The 19,789-nt window shown below is 41.0% G+C and overlaps 1 protein-coding gene across 3 annotated transcripts in view; it reads right to left on the bottom strand.

The window, feature by feature from the left end:
• The window catches only part of dennd1b (DENN/MADD domain containing 1B), a 182,011-nt gene that overhangs the window by 144,093 nt on the left and 18,129 nt on the right, over window positions 1-19,789 (bottom strand). For all 3 annotated transcript variants that reach the window (XM_058072328.2, XM_058072329.2, XM_058072330.2), the window contains exon 3: window positions 2,929-2,972. In XM_058072328.2, coding sequence (XP_057928311.2) covers window positions 2,929-2,972 — 44 coding nt within the window. The remainder of the gene's footprint in view (window positions 1-2,928; window positions 2,973-19,789) is intronic.

Here is a 19,789-nt window from a genome sequence, read left to right as displayed (position 1 = left end):
AAAACATTTCCTGTGCTTGTCTGCAATGGTGCAACTTTTTTTTGCTAGACTTTTCGCCCTCACTTACTTCCTAACATCCGCTCGGGCTTGGTTGGTGTTTTGGGACATATTTTGCCGACATGCATAGTTGTCATTCTTTCCAGTTTTTTTTTTTTTTAAGTCTCTATCGTTTCCCTTCTTCTAGTGATTAGGCGCCATAGTTTCGTCATTTTTTTTTTTTTTTTTTGCTCTGGGATCCGCTTTCCCTAGTGCTGCCATAGAAACATTTTGTTGCGTTTGTGTCGCAGCTGCTGGGCTGCGTCTGATGCTATTCTTTGACTAAGTGTCTGTCACCAGCAGCCTGACAGAGAGACGACAGCAGCAGCAGAGGGCAGGAGTCATGGCATCATCACCGCAGGAGAAGGACTCAACCTCATCCAGTGACAGTGTGATGTGCACGCTCCAGTGATAAATGTGCATATTATTACAGGCCATGTGATCGTTTTGATCAAGTCGGGTCTCCCGTGTTGTGATTTGACGGTGAAGTCAGAGAGAGATAACAAAGACATCCTACTGAGACAGTGTCTTCTTAGGGTAAGGAGTCATATTTTCAATGAAAAGGATTAACTCTTTTGATACAACAAAAAAACGAATTTGTGATAATAAATAATTCAAAATGATGTGTGTGTTTAACAGAAGACCCCTACTTAGCAAAAATCACCCGCTTTGTGGCGCCAGTTTTGAACAACAAAAAATTTGACTATTAGTCCACTATGGACAAAATCTAACTAATCAGATTTCATTCATTTTCTATCGCTTTTTCCTTACGAGGATCGCGGGGGGTGCTGGAGCCTATCCCAGCTGTCTTCAGGCAAGAGGCGGGGTACACCCTGGACTGGTGGCCATCCAATCACAGGGCACATATAGACAAACAACCATTCACACTCACATTCATACCTATGGACAATTTGGAGTCGCTAATTAACCTAGCATGTTTTTGGAATGCGGGAGGAACCGGAGTACCCGGAGAAAACCCACGCATGCACGTGGAGAACATGCAAACTCCACACAGAGATGGCCGAGGGTGGGGAAAGACAAAATAAGAAGCCAAAAAGTTACCACTTCCACACAAAATAGGAGGAGAACTCATTCATTCATTCATTTTCTACCGATTAACCTCACGAGGGTCGCGGGGGTGCTGGAGCCTATCCCAGCTGTCTTCGGGCGAGAGGCAGGTTACACCCTGGACTGGTGGCCAGCCAATCACAGGGCACATATAGACAAACAACCATTCACACTCACATTCATACCTATGGACAATTTGGAGTCACCAATTAACCTAGCATGTTTTTGGAATGTGGGAGGAAACCGGAGTACCCGGAGAAAACCCACGCATGCACGGGGAGAACATGCAAACTCCACACAGAGATGGCCGAGGGTGGAATTGAACCGTGGTCTCCTAGCTGTGAGGTCTGCGCGCTAACCACTCGCCCACCGTGCCGCCTCTAATCAGATTTGTCTACGAAAATTGCTAATCGACGGACACACTTCCTGATGGTTTAGGTCAGGGGTGAGAAAACTGCGGACCACTACTCCGGGTACTCCGGTTTCCTCCCACATTCCAAAAACATGCTAGGTTAATTAGCCACTCCAAATTGTCCATAGGTATGAATGTGAGTGTGAATGGTTGTTTGTCTATATGTGCCCTGTGATTGGCTGGCCACCAGTCCAGGGTGTACCTGCCTCTCGCCTGAAGACAGCTGGGATAGGCTCCAGCACCCCCGCAACCCTCGTGAGGAAAAAGCGGTAGAAAATGAATGAATGAATGAATGAATGAATGAATGAATGAATGAAAGGTACCATACCCTTGATATCCAATGTTTGACTGTTCATAGTTCATATTCTTATTGCAGCTGGACTACCCAGCATGCATTGCGGGCACTTGGAAATAACCGTTTTCAATCATGTGATATGTTAAGCGCTTAGTTGTTGATTTATGTGATGTGTTGAATTGCTATGAATGTGCTGTGTTTTCCTTTCGTTGCACCGTGAGCAAGTATGTCTTTCTGCTTGATGCCACCTATATATAGACGGCCCGCCCTTGCCAATGTTTTTAACCCAAAAAATTTGCCCACCCTTAGTTTAGACAGCTGGTATAGGCTCCGGCACCCCCCGCGACCCTCATGAGGAAAAAGCGGTAGAAAATGAATGAATGAATATTGGGCTATGAATGTAAAATTGACTATGGGGGTGTTATTTCATATCTGGAGGGCTCTAATGCTAAATTACTTAGAAAGTCAAACAGTTTTTTTTCTGCTCTAAAGAAGGAATCCTACCCTGTCTATATGTGCCTTGTGATTGGCTGGCCACCAGCCTCTTGTCCAAAGACAGCTGGGGTAGGCTCCAGCACTCCCTGGACCCTCGTGAGGATAAGCGGTAGAAAATGAATGAATTGCTATGGATGTGCTGCGTTTTCGTCCTGTTGTCTTTCTGCTTGATGCCACCTATATATAGACCCCCCCGCACCCCCCCACTGCCAATGTTTTTAACCCAAAAAATGTGCCCATACTTTGTTTAGGTGTACATTTAGGAATAAAATGTAGCTAATAATGCTGTTGTCATGAAAAATCTAAGCAAGATAAGCGAAAACCAAAATCAAGGTGTGCATTCCTGTCACGGGTTGCATGATAATTCGATTCCTCCGTTATTGAAGACCAGCTAGCTGCTTTTCATTACCAGGAACAGACATGCAATGAGAGAGGAGAGAGAGGAGAGGAAGCACCAGAGAGGACTAGTGATGGGAGAGGGGGGTGTGGGGTGGTGGGCGGGGTTCCACAGGATGGCAGGGTGAGTGAGGGCATTAGGAATGGGGAAGAGAGAGAGGGGGTGAGAGAGAAAGAGAGAGAGAGAGAGAGAGAGAGAGAATGAAAAAGCGGAGTTTGTTCCAACCTGGTCGGTGTGGTCCTGGGGGAAGCTCCACAGCACGGTTGGATCTAGAGGTAATTGACAGACAGCATTAATCAGCGGGTGAGAAACACACCGTCTTCGCTAGCTGCCTCAGAACACATACATATTAATGAGATGGGTGGGGGCAAGGGTGGCTGCTGAGAGTCTGTGCGCGCACACGCACACACACACACACACACACACACACACACACACGGCAGCTGCACAACATGGTGAAAGAAGAGAGAAAGTGTTGAGGCTGTATGTGCTGTAAATATGCAAATTCATATTCTCAGCGTAGATATGATAGCTTATATTATACAGCCAATTATCCACATTTAAATCCAGTCTTATCCACAGACTGTAGTTAATTTGTTTCATTAATGACAAAATGACACACTTTTGACTGGCTGGAGACGTGTAAGGAGTATTGTATAATCATAATTGTTATTGTCAGTATTATATATATATTTTTTTTAAAGCAATAATGCTGAGGAAATATTCATTGAGAATAGTTGAAGTGCAGTGGATTGAATGAAAGGACGTTTGGCGACTGATCAGAGAGAATTGGTTATTTGTTTGCTATCCCACATATCTTTTTGACAATTTATAGACAGGCTGATATTTGATTAATCAAAGATAGATTAAATTATCAAGCAACTGTGTTAATTAGTTTCAATCAACCCTATAAATAAAAGTGTTTTGAAGACATCCACACTTCAAATTTAAGACTAAAGTAAACAAACTAATGCGACAAAAAAAAAGTCGAGCTAATTCTGCATCCATGATAAAAGGCGAAAGCTTTGCCACTCACTGAAGCCACAATGATTGAAAGGAAGCAGTCATCCCTGAACACAGGGGTCTCTGGTAAACACGGTTTCCACAGCTCCAAGGTCACCGTGTGACCTTAACGCCAGCAGGCCAGGTTTGAAGAGACAAACTCGCACATGGCAGCCTCCAAGTCGTGAGCCATGCAACGAGGCTCACTTTATGGTGTCCGCAAAACCCAGCTCCACCCATAGACCGAGTTGAAATCCAAACCAAAACTCACCATTTACTTGTGACTTCGGCCAGAGACATAAGGAGAATCACGATACAGGATTTTTGAACCAATGGCAGTTTGTTGGCATTGTTTTCCTCCATTTGTACATACAGTAATCCTTTATTTATGCTGGTTAATGGCTTTCAGACCCAACAGTGATAAGTGAATTTCTGCAAAGTAGGATTCCTTCCTTAGAGCAGAAAAAACCTGTTTGACTTTCTAAATAAGTTATTTAGCATTAGAGCCCTCCAGATATGAAATAACACCCCTATAGTCAATTTTACACTCGCATAGCCCAATATTCATTCATTTCATTTTCTACCACTTTTTCCTCACGAGGGTCACAGGCAGTGCTGGAGCCTATCCCAGCTGTCTTCGGGCGAGAGGCGGGGTACACCCCGGACTGGTCGCCAGCCAATCACAGGGCACATATAGACAGGGTAGCATTAAAGTAGGATTCCTTCTTTAGAGCAGAAAAAAACCCTTTTTGACTTTCTAAATAAGTAATTTAGCATTAGAGCCCTCCAGATATCAAATAACACCCCTATAGTCAATTTTACACTCCCAATGCCCAATATTCATTCATTCATTTTCTACTGCTTTGTCCTCACAAGGATGGCGGGGGGTGCTGGAGCCTATCCTAGCTGTCTTCGGACAAGAGGCGGGGTACACCCCGGACTGGTCGCCAGCCAATCACAGGGCACATATAGACAAACAACCATTCACACTCACATTCATACCTATGGACAATTTGGAGTCGCTAATTAACCTAGCATGTTTTTGGAATGTGGGAGGAAACCGGAGTACCCGGAGAAAACCCACGCATGCACGGGGAGAACATGCAAACTCCACACAGAGATGGCCGAGGGTAGGGAAAGACAAAATAAGAAGCCAAAAAGTTACCACTTCCACACAAAATAGGAGGAGAACTCATTCATTCATCCATTTTCTACCGCTTATCACGTGCAAATCAATTTTTGCCAATAAGAAATAATGTAATTATTGGTTTGGTTTCGTCTTGTGGTTGGAAAGCAAATAAGGGTTGTCATTAATTAAGGAAGTGTCCACTCTGGATTGTACTACAGAGGAACCTGACTCTAACCAAAACGGACCCTAACCAAATAAATTTTTGCTAATAAGAAATAATGTAATTATTGGTTTGGTTTCCCCTTGTAGTTGGAAAGCAAATAAGAGTTGTCATTAATTTAAGGAAGCATCCACTCTGGATTGTACTACAACGGAACCTTGGTTAACAACATTCATTTGTTCCAGAAGGTCTGACTCTAACCAAAACGGACCCTAACCAAATAAATTTTTCCAATAAGAAATAATGTAAGTCAAATTAATCCGTTCCAGAAAACAAAACAAATGTTAACACAAAAGTTCATAGTTTTACAATTATACGTTTAGCATGCAGAAAACAATTCTAAATACCAATCAATGATGACTGGTGGCCAGCCAATCACAGGGCACATATAGACAAACAACCATTCACACTCACATTCATACCTACGGACAATTTGGAGTCGCTAATTAACCTAGCATGTTTTTTTTTGGAATGTGGGAGGAAACCGGAGTACCCGGAGAAAACCCACTCATACACGGGGAGAACATGCAAACTCCACACAGGTGGAATTGAACCCTGGTCTCGTAGCTGTGAGGTCTGCATGCTAACCACTCGACTGCCGTGCCGCCCTTCTTAACATTCTCATAGGAAATATTCACTTCAGTAAGGGGGTCATAAAACAATACCCAGTGTGGAGAGAGAGAGAGAGGCTTCACGGCTGCTTGAAAGCGAGTGACAGAGTGAGTGGGAATACAATGGACAGACGGATGATAGGACGCGGCGGAATCCATAATTCCTTACATAATCCAATTGGATCATTTCACGGGCCCCCATCTTGAAAAGAGCGGCAGAGGAGGGGGGGAAAAAGCAGCAAAGCTCGATGATGCCACAGTTAGGACTACTTTACACCGATTTACTCGTTGAAAGGTGAAGATGGGAATTGCCGCCAAAAAGGATGAAATGTCATTATTTGAAATTAAAAAAAATTAAACCGAAAAAAATTGGGTCAAATGACGTTAAGTAAAACCTGAGTGACAGTTGATATGACAAAATAATAAATATTTTTTTCTCATGTTCTGTGTTCACTTCATACATCGCCACCATTTCTGCCTAATCCCCGCTCTTCCCTTTTTGCTTTATTCATTTCCTAACCTTCCTTTCTCCTGCAGCTCACCCTCACCCTACCCTCACCCCTTCTCTCACTCTCTTGCTGAGTGTGTGGAGGACGCGAGAGGGGGGCCTGAAGGGGGTTAAGGCTGAAAGTTGAAGGTTACAGGGGTGAAGAGGACCCCCTGCTGCTCCGCCAGGGGACACAAATGTCACCATGACAGATCTTGGAATGGTTAATTCGTCCGCCCCCTCCTCTCAAACCGCACACACCTCCCCTCCCACAAGGCAGACTGATTGATCTGAAATTATTTCACTACATCAGCTCACAATTAATGATGTCGCATACTTTGAATTACTGGCTGAATAAATAGAAAGAAGGCATCTATAATTAGGGATACCTTCTCTTGTTGGTTTCTTAGTTCTGTGTTTTGGTGATTTTATTAATGCCAATGAACAGAGTGTTTTTTTACCACCTACTCAGCTATGAGGCATTCACAATCTTACAGAAAGTTGGATTTTTTAATAATTAACTTTTTATGAATCCGCACAGCGGTCTAGTGGTTAGCGCCCAGACATCACAACTAGGAGACCAGGGTTCAATTCCACCCTCGGCCATCTCTGTGTGGAGTTTGCATTTTCTCCCCGTGCATGCGTGGGTTTTCTCCGGGTACTCCGGTTTCCTCCCACATTCCAAAAACATGCTAGGTTAATTAGCCACTCCAAATTGTCCATAGGTATGAATGTGAGTGTGAATGGTTGTTTGTCTATATGTGCCCTGTGATTGGCTGGTGACCAGTCCAGGGTGTACCCCGCATCTCGCTTGAAGACAGCTGGGATAGGCTCCAGCACCTCCTACGACAGTATCACTCAGATACTGTGAACATCCAGCAGCAACACAACATTTTGTAATGACTACTATTTTGATTAAAAATATACTGAACCAGGGCTGCACAGAGGTCGGGTGGTTAGCACACAGGCTTCACAGCTAGGGGACCCAAGTTCAATTCCATCAACGGCCATCTCTGTGTGGAGTTTGCATGTTCTCCCCGTGCATGCGTGGGTTTTCTCCGGGTACTCCGGTTTCCTCCCACATTCCAAAAACATGCTAGGTTAATTAGCGACTCCAAATTGTCCACAGGTATGAGTGTGAGTGTGAATGGTTGTTTGTCTATATGTGCCGTGTGATTGGCTAGCGACCAGTCCAGGGTGTACCCCGCCTCTCGCCCGAAAACAGCTGGGATAGGCTCCAGCAGCCCCGCGACCCTCGTGAGGAAAAAGCGGTAGAAAATGAATGAATGAATATTGTGCTATGCGAGTGTAAAATTGACTATAGGGGTGTTATTTCATATCTGGAGGGCTCTAATGCTAAATTACTTATTTAGAAAGTCTGTTTTTTTCTGCTCTAAAGAAAGAATCCTACTTGAATCCTACCCTGTCTATATGTGCCCTGTGATTGGCTGGCCACCAGTCCAGGGTGTACCCCGCCTCTCGCCCGAAAACAGCTGGGATAGGCTCCAGCAGCCCCGCGACCCTCGTGAGGAAAAAGCGGTAGAAAATGAATGAATGAATATTGTGCTATGCGAGTATAAAATTGACTATAGGGGTGTTATTTCATATCTGGAGGGCTCTAATGCTAAATTACTTATTTAGAAAGTCTGTTTTTTTCTGCTCTAAAGAAAGAATCCTACTTAAATCCTACCCTGTCTATATGTGCCCTGTGATTGGCTGGCGACCAGTCCAGGGTGTACCCCGCCTCTTGCCCGAAAACAGCTGGGATAGGCTCCAGCACCCCCCGCGACCCTCGTGAGGAAAAAGCGGTAGAAAATGAATGAATGAATATTGTGCTATGCGAGTGTAAAATTGACTATAGGGGTGTTATTTCATATCTGGAGGGCTCTAATGCTAAATGACTTATTTAGAAAGTCTGTTTTTTTCTGCTCTAAAGAAAGAATCCTACTTGAATCCTACCCTGTCTATATGTGCCGATTGACTGGCCCCCAGTCCAGGGTGTACCCCGCCTCTCGCCCAAGACTGGAATAGGCTGGAATAGGCTCCAGCACCCCGTGGACCCTGGTGAGGATAAGCGGTAGAAAATGAATGAATGAATGATGTCTACCATATTTCCCACAGCTGACAAACTCCATAAAGAGCAAACAATAAAGTGCAAACACTATTAAAAAAAAGAAGTCAATTTGCTCAGACACTACTGGCAGCTGGTGTGACAAGGGGAAAAACAACCTATAGTGTATTTCACCCTAGTGGAGTGTAAACAGATCTAGTGGGTGTGAATTGAATTGAAATCACCTATCTGGAATTTGATTCCTACATTCACACCCTGGAAGAGGGTGGTGGGCAAATGTGGCAACAAGACGGGAGTGACCATTGGGTCCCTGCCATGAGCACGGGTCCATGTAAACAACCCCTTGCATGTTTACAGTGAGACAGCAAGCTCGGGGCGGATGATGTATTGTAAAGTAGCATGTGCACTAAATCCCCGGAGTCCTCAAGCGTGGCTGACCTCCAGCGGGTCAGCATGGGGGCCGATGTGTAACCATCCCCTTGAGCGATGCCACATATTCCAGGAGGGAGGGGTTAAAAAATCAATACTTTGGCGATTCCTGGGACACGTGTCTTTAAAAGTCAGAGGTGGAAAGTGAGTGCACTCTTAAAAATGCTGGGTTGTTTTTTTGACCCAACCGCTGGGTCGAGCCTGTTGGGTCATTTCATTGGGTAATTTTTATTGAATTGGGTATTCTGAGAACCCAATTCGCTGGGTTATCTCTGTTGGGTGCCAAGTTTTTGCTGCTGGGTTGGGATTTCCATTATGTTATAATAAACACAAACACAAACACAAACACAAACACAAACACAAACACAAAAACTAAATTTAAATTTAAATTCATTAAATTCATTAATATTTTTTTAAAAATAAAAAAAGTTATTTGCTGCTGGGTTATTATGTAATAATAATAAAAATTTAAATTCAAATTTAAATTTAAATTCATTAAATTAATTAATATTTTTTATAAATTAAACATAATTAAAATTAAAATTAAAATTAAAATTAAAATTAAAATTAAAATTAAAATTAAAATTAAAATTAAAATTAAAATTAAAATTAAAATTAAAATTAAAATTAAAATTAAAATTAAAATTAATTATTTGCTGCTGGGTTGGGATTCCCATTATGTTATAATAAAAACAAACACAAAAACAAAATTTAAATTTAAATTCATTAAATTAATTAATATTTTTTTTAAAATTAAAAAAAAAAAGTTATTTGCTGCTGGGTTGGGATTTCCATTATGTTATAATAAAAACAAACACAAAACAAAATTTAAATTTAAATTCATTAAATTAATTAATATTTTTTATAAACAAAATTAAAATTAAAATTAAAATTAAAATTAAAATTAAAATTAAAATTAAAATTAAAATTAAAATTAAAATTAAAATTAAAATTAAAATTAAAATTAAAAATAAAAATAAAAATAAAAATAAAAATAAAAATAAAAATAAAAATAAAAATATTGGCAACCCAATTTGCTGGGTTGAAATAACCCAGCAGTGTAGTAAATATGAACCCAGCGTTGGGTCATTTGAACAACCCAATTGTTGGGTTAAGATAACCAACCCAACTTGTTGGGTTAAAATATCAATATCCAATATTTAACCAGCGCTGGGTTGGGAAAACCCATATTGGGTTGTTTTTAACCCAGCATTTTTAAGAGTGTGGGGAGAGAGGAAGGTTAATAGGTGAAGGGTGCTGGGAACTGAGAGCAGGGCATGAGGGAAGGGGTAGTGCATACACCAGTGTTTTGCAACCTTTTTTGAGCCACGGCACGTTTTTTTTTACATTGGAAAACATCACTAAGTCTATAGGAGGAACGAGCTAGGTGTTGCCACACGAACCGATATTACATTGCTCTGCCAGTCTTTACACCACGGACACTCCACAGTAGCCATGTTTACATGAGGAGTTTTTCTCACAAGTATACGTGGATATTGACATAATATTTGCAAATGATGACTAATAAATGTTAATTATAAAAAGTGATATTGGATACTTCCTCATGGCACACTAGTGTGCACGGCACAGTGGTTGAAAATCACTGGCATACACGAAGTACGGGAGGTGAACTTATGCCGTTTTGAGAAAATAAAGCCTAATTTCTGTCATAACCAGGGCGACGGTGAATAAATTAGCAAGTTATATGTGCACGGAGCAGCGAAAAAAAACACATCTTTTCATCCCCTATTTTTGACAATTGTCTGCATAATTCTTTGCGTATTGGCACGTTCAAGTAGGCTAAAAATGAAAAATGCTGGCATCCTCATCTTTGGCATACATTTATGCTTCTTGGGATTTCCAAGCATGCTAAAAAGGAGCTATTGGCAGAGAATGGCATTCCTAATGCTGCTGGCTGGAAGAAAAAGTTGGCAGAAGATGCCATGTGTCAGAAGGCTCACACTGCCCACTAGGACTGCATGCAAAGTATTTAACATTAAGCCATTTTGTCAACAAAGTAAAAGTAAGCCATAACTTCATATGAGGTTATATAAAAAAAAATGCTGTGTAGTATTTCCTCAGTATCATCTTATCTACTCAATGTCCTGACTATAGGCTTGTGTGTAGCAAACAAGAGAAAAGACTCCCGTGTGAATACACATAAAGACGAAAGCGCCTAGTTTATCGTTCTCTATACCAGTGATTTTCAACCACTGTGCCGCGGCACACTAGTTGTACCCTGAGAAACCGTCAGGTGTGCCGTGAGGAATTATCCAATATCACTTTTTATAATTAACATTTATTAATCATCATTTGCAAATATTATGTCAATAGCCATGAATATATGGACCCAAATATTCCAATTGTATTTGGTTTATTTGCTCAAACGGAAAGAATTGAACAGGGATGGAATATTCCTTTAACCAATCCGATTGAGGTATCTTGTACCCGCTCAAACGGAAAGTTGTCAGACTGCGTTCTTCTTCTTTGTGGTGTTTTTCTTCTTCTGTTGTTTATTGGCGGTTGGCAAGCAGCTTTCGTGTGCATTAGCGCCATATGTGGAACAGAATCTAAACCCTTCTATACGCCATTCACAAGTCCAGTTTTATTAAAAAAGAAAATATATATCTATATAAAACATGTCCTGAGTTTAATTATAAAATATTAGCAAGATTGAATTTGATCTTTTCCTGTTTAAATTGATCCCGGGTGCGTTCTTTCAGCGCATTGCTCAGATATGACGTAACACGCAGATCCAGACGTTCTTCACTTTTAAAAATGGAGGCCAGCAATCGGCATTGGACTGCTAAGCAAAGTTTGTTTTTGATTCAAACTAAATTTCAAGACTGGACAGACGAAAAACTGGCAATACGGAGTTATTCCAACAAGTGAAAGAAAAACTCAGGGAAGTCGGTATCACGTGATGTTGATGTTTACGTTTTACTGGGCATGCCCTATTGACTATTCTGGTTGACTATTCAGATTGGAATATTCCTTTCTAAGGATACCATTGTTTCCTGAAAGGTCATTCAGAAAGAGAAAAAGTGGTGATGTAAAAACATGGCTACTGTGGAGTGTCTGTGGTGTAAAGACTGGCATAGCAATGTAATATTGGTCCGTGTGGCAACACCTACCTTGTTCCTCCCGTAGACTTATTGATGCACGTGTGAGGTCATGGTGACATTTTGTAACATTTTTGGTTAGTGGTGTCACAAGATTTTTCCAATGTAAAAAAAACGTGCCGTGGCTCAAAAAAAACACTGGTCTATACTGTGTGAATCTAACACAGACTTTGAGCCCTTTTAACCATCCGATGCTCTAAAGGCATAAAAAAAAAAATCATTCCACAAACGACTGAATATGTGTTGTGTTGTGAATAGGAGGCCTGTTTGTTAAGGGAGGCCAAATCCCATATGGTGAACAGCAGCTCCTCTGGTGAGAAAAGAGGCTGCGTGAAAGCCATCGGCAGCCTCTCTCTCCTCTATCCGTGCTCGACAAATGAAGGGATGTAGCGCCTGCCTCTCCTTGTTCCTCCTTTCGCCTGCTCTCCTCCTCCTTTCTTTGGCCAGGGGTTAAACTGCTGCACTCTAACCTCTTTGGCAATGATTTCATTCACTCCACTTCTTCTTGCTTGCTCTCTCATCTGTGAGAGAGACTTATTTCACAGTATGTAGTGGATTAGGACTCATTCGTACACCCCCCCGTATAAAAGCATTGTTTTAGCAGCAGCCAGCACGCTGCATGCAACGGGAGGAAGCTGCCGCTGGTAAGCGTCCACAATACGGCCATTGTGGACACAGTGCTGGAGGGACCCTTGCGCTAGAGGCTGTCTAGACTTTGAGCCCGTGCCGATTGGAGAAACAGAGGGAGAAAATCCCATCAGGCAGTGGAGTGAAAGTTAACTAAGGTAACCTGCTGTGAACCTGATGAAGATGTCAAGACAACATATGGCAAAAAATGTCCATTGTCAGAACAAGGAGCTTTCTTCCCTAAAGGAGACCGGGATGGGGGGTGGTGGGTGGACGTGGAACCTAAAGGAAGGAATAACTGTGGTGGTCATCGTTTTACTTCTGGATCAGTAGCCTTATTCTGGCCGGGAGGAGGCCCAACGCCTCCACTCGCAGTTAAAGGAGTAAGCAGATTAACTGGCATTTTCAAAAAGGCACGCCGAAAGAAAACACACTCGGACATTTCCAACATTTCTCACCCTTTTTGCCAAACAAGCCTGCGCCTGCACACCGCAAATGGTATTACATTTCATGCTGATTTAGTGAGCAGAGGTTTATAGTAAAGATGATATGGTCCTTAAGTTTACTAAAACTGATTGGTCACACCGCTGAGTAAATTGCAAACCACGACAGGGAGCTGACAGAGGTGCTCAAGGACTTGAATAGTCCTCAGTATGAAACATGTTTTTTGCCCCCAGGTAATGGTTTTATTTCATTTTGACATGCATCAATTACAATTGAATGCATCACATAATCAGTTCACAGTTCCACATGTCCAAAAGGAGTAGGAAGAAGCAAAGCTTATTAAATCCTACCCTCCATCTGGTACTTTTAAAATCAGTATCTGTTACATTTGTTCACTTCCTGCTTTCCTAATGTAGTTTTTTTTATTTTATTTTTTAATCACGTACCAAAGTACGAGGTGATATGAGCATCCAATGACATAATGGGTACCATAGTAAGTGTCAATATAGTGATTGACCAAGAAAATTATCATGATTGTAATGGTAATGGTATTATTTCATTTGAACATGCATCAGATTACAATTGAATGCATCACATAATCAGTTCACAGTTCCACATGTCCAAAAGGAGTAGGAAGAAGCAAAGCTTATTAAATCCTACCCCTCTATCTGGTACTTTTACAATCAGTAACTGTTACATTTGTTCACTTCCTGCTTTCCATAATACAGTTTAAGTTTTTGTTTTTTTTAATAATGCACCTCATAGTACGAGGTGATATGAGCACCCAATGACATAATGGGTACCATAGTAAGTGTCAATATAGTGATATATATAGCAGTGGTTAGCGCGCAGACCTCACAGCTAGGAGACCGGAGTTCAATTCCACCCCCGGCCATCTCTGTGTGGAGTTTACATGTTCTCCCCGTGCATGCGTGAGTTTTCTCCGGGTACTCCGGTTTCCTCCCACATTCCAAAAACATGCTAGGTTAATTGGCGACTCCAAATTGTCCATAGGTATGAATGTGAGTGTGAATGGTTGTTTGTCTATATGTGCCCAAAGACAGATGGGATAGGCTCCAGCACCCCCCGCGACCCTCGTGAGGAAAAAGCGGTAGTGAATGAATGAATGAATTAATATAAATTTACAATCAGTAACTGTTACATTTGTTCACTTCCTGCTTTCCATAATACAGTTTAAGGTTTTTTTTTGTTTTTGTTTTTAATAATGTACCTTGTACCAAAGTACTCGGTGATATGAGCATCCAATGCCATAATGGGTACCATAGTAAGTGTCAATATAGTGATATATATAGCACATCATGACTGGTTCAAGACTCTTCATCCTTGTATTTAGCAAACATCAACTGCTTGTATTGTTTCTTGAATTGGCTCATCGTTGTGCATTGTTTGAGGTCCTTACTCAATCCATTCAGGTGATAATAATAATATGCAAAACTGGTGCAGTAAATGCATAAAAACACAAATATTAACAATTCTTACATGATGTAAGCCTAAAATGCATTACAACATTGAAAACACAATTATAACACAAGCAAATTCTTCTTGCATGTGTTTTCTCGGAAAAAAAAAAACTGGCAAGCTGCACATGCACAAGAACGTGGCCAGGGGGATTTTCTAATCCACTTCTCAATGTACATCTGAAGAAGATAAACAACAGCCTCAGTCTCACTGGAAGAAGAAGAAAGACAGAGCCGCATTGAGATGATGTGACCCTAATAATGCCACATTAGTTGTTTCATTTTCCCAGCGATGTGAGAAAAATGCTTCAGTGGGACGAGCTGAGAAAAGGAGAGAGAGACAGAGAGAGACAGAGAGAAAGAGAGAGAGAGAGAGAGAGAGAGGAGGGGCTGAGGTGGAGCGATGCAGAGACAGAGATGGAAAGAGAGTAGTGAAAGCGATACTGTCTCCAGGCTAGTTGGGATGCAACCCAATTTCACAGCTTCACGAATGAGTGGCACAGCATATGGGCGCAACCTTTGTGACAGCCTCTGTGTATCACCGCATATCAGCTCTGATTTTGCCAGGCAGATTCCATACTGGTCCAACATTACGACAAACAGAGGCCCCCCGCGTGACTGCTTCGACAACGCAGTCAGCATTTCTTTCGCTATAGCTTTGGGGGAACTAACCTGGAACTCCGACGGGAATTCCTATATCAAATATATGATGTGGCACAAAGTCGGACGTGTAACCCACACTTTTATTCCCGAATGCAAAGCAAAGAAATGCAGATGGCAACAATGTGATTGGAATGACTAGAGGTTAATTTTTTCTCTCCATATGGTACAACCAAGCTGCACGGTGTTGAGTGGTTAAAGTGCAGGCCTCACAGCGAGGAGACCCGAGTTCAATTCCACCCTCAGCCATCTCTGAGTTTGCATGTTCTCCCCGTGCATGCGTGGGTTTTCTCCGGGTACTCCGGTTTCCTCCCACATTCCAAAAACATGCTAGGTTAATTAGCGACTCCAAATTGTCCATAGGTATGAATGTGAGTGTGAATGGTTGTTTGTCTATATGTGCCCTGTGATTGGCTGGCCACCAGTCTGCCGCTTATCCTCACGAGGGTTGCGGGGGTGCTGGAGCCTATCCGGCCTATAGTAAACATGATAACAGAAAATAACACATTTATTAGTAGAGTCTTCTAGACATGAACTAACACCCCTACAGTCACGTTGTATTGTATTACCTTGTATTACCTTCTAATACGTGCTGGAACCTATCCCAGCTGTCTTGTACACCCTGGACTGGTGGCCAGCCAATCACAGGGCACATATAGACAAACAACCATTCACACTCACATTCATACCTATGGACAATTTGGAGTCGACAATTAACCTAGCATGTTTTTGGAATGTGGGAGGAAACCGGAGTACCCGGAGAAAACCCACGCATTCACGGGGAGAACATGCAGACTCCACACAGAGATGGCCGAGGGTGGAATTGAACTCGCGTCTTCTAGCTGTGAGGCCTGCGCTCTAACCACTCGGCCCATTTAAGACTAAATATAAAACAAAAACTTTTCCAAGATTTGGTTTGGGTTATCATAAAATAATATCCTTTGATGCTCAACAGTTATTATTTTCAATTTTGCTAGTTTTCAATAACTTCTACCACCTTTTGGTTTTCTAGAATTTAACTATAATACCAATCACCAGCCTTGTATGTAATCTACATACAAGGTTATATTAAATTTGAATGTTAAATTATCAGGTGTGGATCATCTACACTCTCTTGGATTTCTCATGGACAGAAGATGGTAATCTGCAAACTTTGCTGAAAAAAAAAGAGGTGATGATGAAGACAGCTTGAGGACTCCGTTGTTTTGCCATCTCAAGAGCTAACATCACAGATATTAAAGCTACATGAGTCAGCTATCCACGGCAGGCAGAACAACACACGCAGCAAAATGGTAAGACTCAGTGCAGTCGCTGACTACAGCAAAAGAACCATAGTAAAAAAAAAAAATAAAAAATATAAAAAAAACTGAGAAAGGTATTGAAAATCAAATACGGTATGAATAATTTAGACGCATACAATCTGTCTGAAATTATTCAACCATGCAAATCAGCACAACTGTGCTGCCTAGTTTGTAAAAGTGCATCCCGGAGCTAAATATTAAACTATCTATCTGGTCATCTTCTATAATGATTGTCCACATTATGGTCAGGAGTGAGCTGGAGCCTATCCCAGCAGACTGCAGGTGAGAGGCAGGGTGCTCCCTGGACTGGACTGACATGAAGACAAACACCCAGTCACTCACATTCACACCTATGGACAATTTAAAGCAGGAGTGTCCCAAGGCAGATTTCGTTGGCCCATGGCAAAGTCCCAAAAAATTATTTAATAAGAAGAAGAAAAAAAATAGCAAAAATATTTACAAAATTGCAGTAATTTTACATGAATAAAGTCAAAATATTAACTTGCAATCTAATGACAAAAAGTTGTAGTTTTATGAGAAAAATGTATGTATGTGTCATTTTATGTATAGTGTCATTTTAGTCGAATAAAGTTGAAATATTAAAGAAAAAAAATTTTTTAACTGCAATTCGAAAAAAAAAAAATTAAATTTTTGAAAAATTAGGTTTGGGATAAAGTTATAATACCATGGGAATAAGGTAAAAATATTATGTGAATAAAGTCATATTATTATAATAAAAAAGTTTAAATAGTCAGAAATTATAAAAAAAATTTGCCGTTTTATTATTATTATTATATTTATTTATTACTGATTGGTTGATTTTCTTTATTCCTGATTTGTTTATTTATTTTTCATCTTATTTTGTGCAGAAAAAAAAATTAAGATATTTGAGAACAGTGGAATGTTTTATCAGAGCTAGAAAATCGGAACCAAAGCACTGAAAAAGTTTGTATATTTTTCTGTTTTTAAAAAATGCGTTTTTTTTGTGGGGGGGGACCTGATGCGGCCCAGCCTTGCCCAGACCCTAGCTCCAGTGGCCCCCAAGTAAATTGAGTTTGAGACCCCTGCTTTAGCGGGTCACAAAAAAACAATGTGGTGGGCCGAACCTGGCCCCCAGGTCTTGCTTTTGACACCTGTGGTATCAGATTTAACTTATTACTCGATTAATTGACTAAAAAAAAAAAATCAGTAGTTGCAGCCCTATTGACTAAATCAATACTTTCAAGCAAATATCCATAAAAATGAGCATGAGGCACTGGTTCTTCTTGGAGGTGGGTCTCGTGTGGGGTCTCTGACATGACAGACAGAAAGGATTCTTTAGTTGAAGGGGTGTGACAAAATGTAGTTTTTGGATGCATACACAGTTACAAAAAAAAAGAAAAAAAAAAGCCGGTGATCAGGTGATTGTCAGACAGCAGCAGACGCTTTGGGGGAGAGTTTCTTTTTAGTCTTTTGAGGTGGTGGGTTGCAGCATCACAGAAAAACACTGGAGCACGGCAGCTCCTTGAGGTGTGGAGAGGATCGATCTCTGTTAATGTCATATGGCACAGCACCCAGAGGCGGCAAGCGTGGTGCTGATGACAGTGAAAAGCCTTGCCTTTGGCGGCTACATGCACGCTGCTGCCGAGCTGTGATTTGAAGTTCACATGCAAAGGCTGACAGACAGACAGCTCTCAGTCAGGCACTCCGATTTTCAGTCAGTCAGCCAGTCTTTCCACAGGGGAAGACAATACATCTGTACCTGTTAAAAGCACACAGTAGTATATACGGTCTCAAAATGACGGGCAAAAATTCTACAATTCATACAGTAAAATATAAAAATGAACTTGGGGTGAATTAAAAGTGTCTTTTGTGGGAAAAGTACAGCAGAAGTACAGAAGTGAGGGAGTACTAATTGAAATTTGCCGCATTTTCGACCCCCGGCTGGTATCCTTTAACTCCTAGCTTCCCAAAGTGGGGTACACAGATTGCCGTAGGGGTTACGGGAATAAAACTTGACAATAGCATGACTACATTAGCGCACAACACTAACATTTACGTAATGCGCTCGAACATAATGGTAATGGTAATGGTATTATTTCATTTGAACATGCATCAGATTACAATTGAATGCATCACATAATCAGTTCACAGTTCCACATGTCCAAAAGAAGTAGGAAGAAGCAAAGCTTATTAAATCCTACCCCTCCATCTGGTACTTTTACAATCAGTAACTGTTACATTTGTTCACTTCCTGCTTTCATAATACAGTTTAAGGGTTTTTTTGTTTGTTTGTTTTTTTATAATGTACCTTGTACCAAAGTACATGGTGATATGAGTATCCAATGACATAATGGGTACCATAGTAAGTGTCAATATAGTGATATATATAGCACATCATGACTGGTTCAAGACTCTTCATCCTTGTATTTAGCAAACATCAACTGCTTGTATTGTTTCTTGAATTGGCTCATCGTTGTGCATTGTTTGATTTCCTTACTCAATCCATTCCATAGTTTGATTCCACATACTGAAATGCTACGGCTAGCATAACGTAGTCCTAGCATAGAAGTGTTTCAAATGTACTTCTTCCCTGAGATCATATTTCTCCTCTCTTGTAGAGAAGTATTGGATGACATTTTTAGCTAATTGGTTATTTTTAGCCTTATGTATTATTTTAGCTGTTTGAAGATGAACTATATCAGCAAGTTGAAGTATTTGTGATTTTAGAAATAACAAGTTAGTATGTTCTCTGTAGGCGGCATTATGAATTATCCTTACTGGCCTTTTTTGCAGTACATTTAGCGAGTGAAGATTGCTTTTATAGTTATTAGCCCATATTTCCACACAATAAGTAAGATATGGTAAAACCAGAGAGCAATAAAGAGTGTGGAGTGATTTCTGATTGAGAACAAATTTTGCTTTGTTACAATATTGAAATATTTCTGGCCACCTTTCTGACCAACGTCTCATGTGAACAGTCACAGCCGGTAATACAATGCAGAGGAAAGGTGACAGCATGAAGTTGTTCATTGTTCCGTGTGTGTTCGATGAACATTAAGGAAGTTTGAAGATGACGATGTGCATTCAACTTGTTATTATGCACTTTTCTGACCTATAAATATTGTTACAATGTTGTATTACTTTTTGTTTTGTTTTTAGTTATTCTGTGATTAAACCAGGGGTCAGCAACCCGCGGCTACAGAGCCGCATGTGACTCTTCAGTCTCTTTGTTGTGGCTCCCTTTGCAATGCTTGAATATTTTTTAACACCCGAGTGGGGAAAATGCACGTCTTTGTAATGAGTTAAAAAGAAATCCAACTTTGTGTGAGACCATGAATGCATCCTGAGTTCTGACTGATTGTATGAGCACAAGGATGAGCAGACAGGATGCTATTCAGTTCTCTCTCACACAGGTAAACATGAAGGAAAATAAGTAATACTTTCCCAGAGCTATTTAACATTTAAAAAAAAACAGCTGCACGGGAGCTTGATGGCGCCAGAGTAAACAAATCAGGTAAATGTA

The sequence above is a fragment of the Doryrhamphus excisus genome, linkage group LG4 (assembly GCF_037039965.1).
Source record: "Doryrhamphus excisus strain RoL-2023G ecotype Guam linkage group LG4, RoL_Dexc_Guam_v1.1, whole genome shotgun sequence".
Classification (NCBI taxonomy): Eukaryota; Metazoa; Chordata; class Actinopteri; order Syngnathiformes; family Syngnathidae; genus Doryrhamphus; species Doryrhamphus excisus.
Note: the sequence above shows the minus strand (reverse complement) of the source record. Positions and strands in the feature narration are given on the sequence as shown.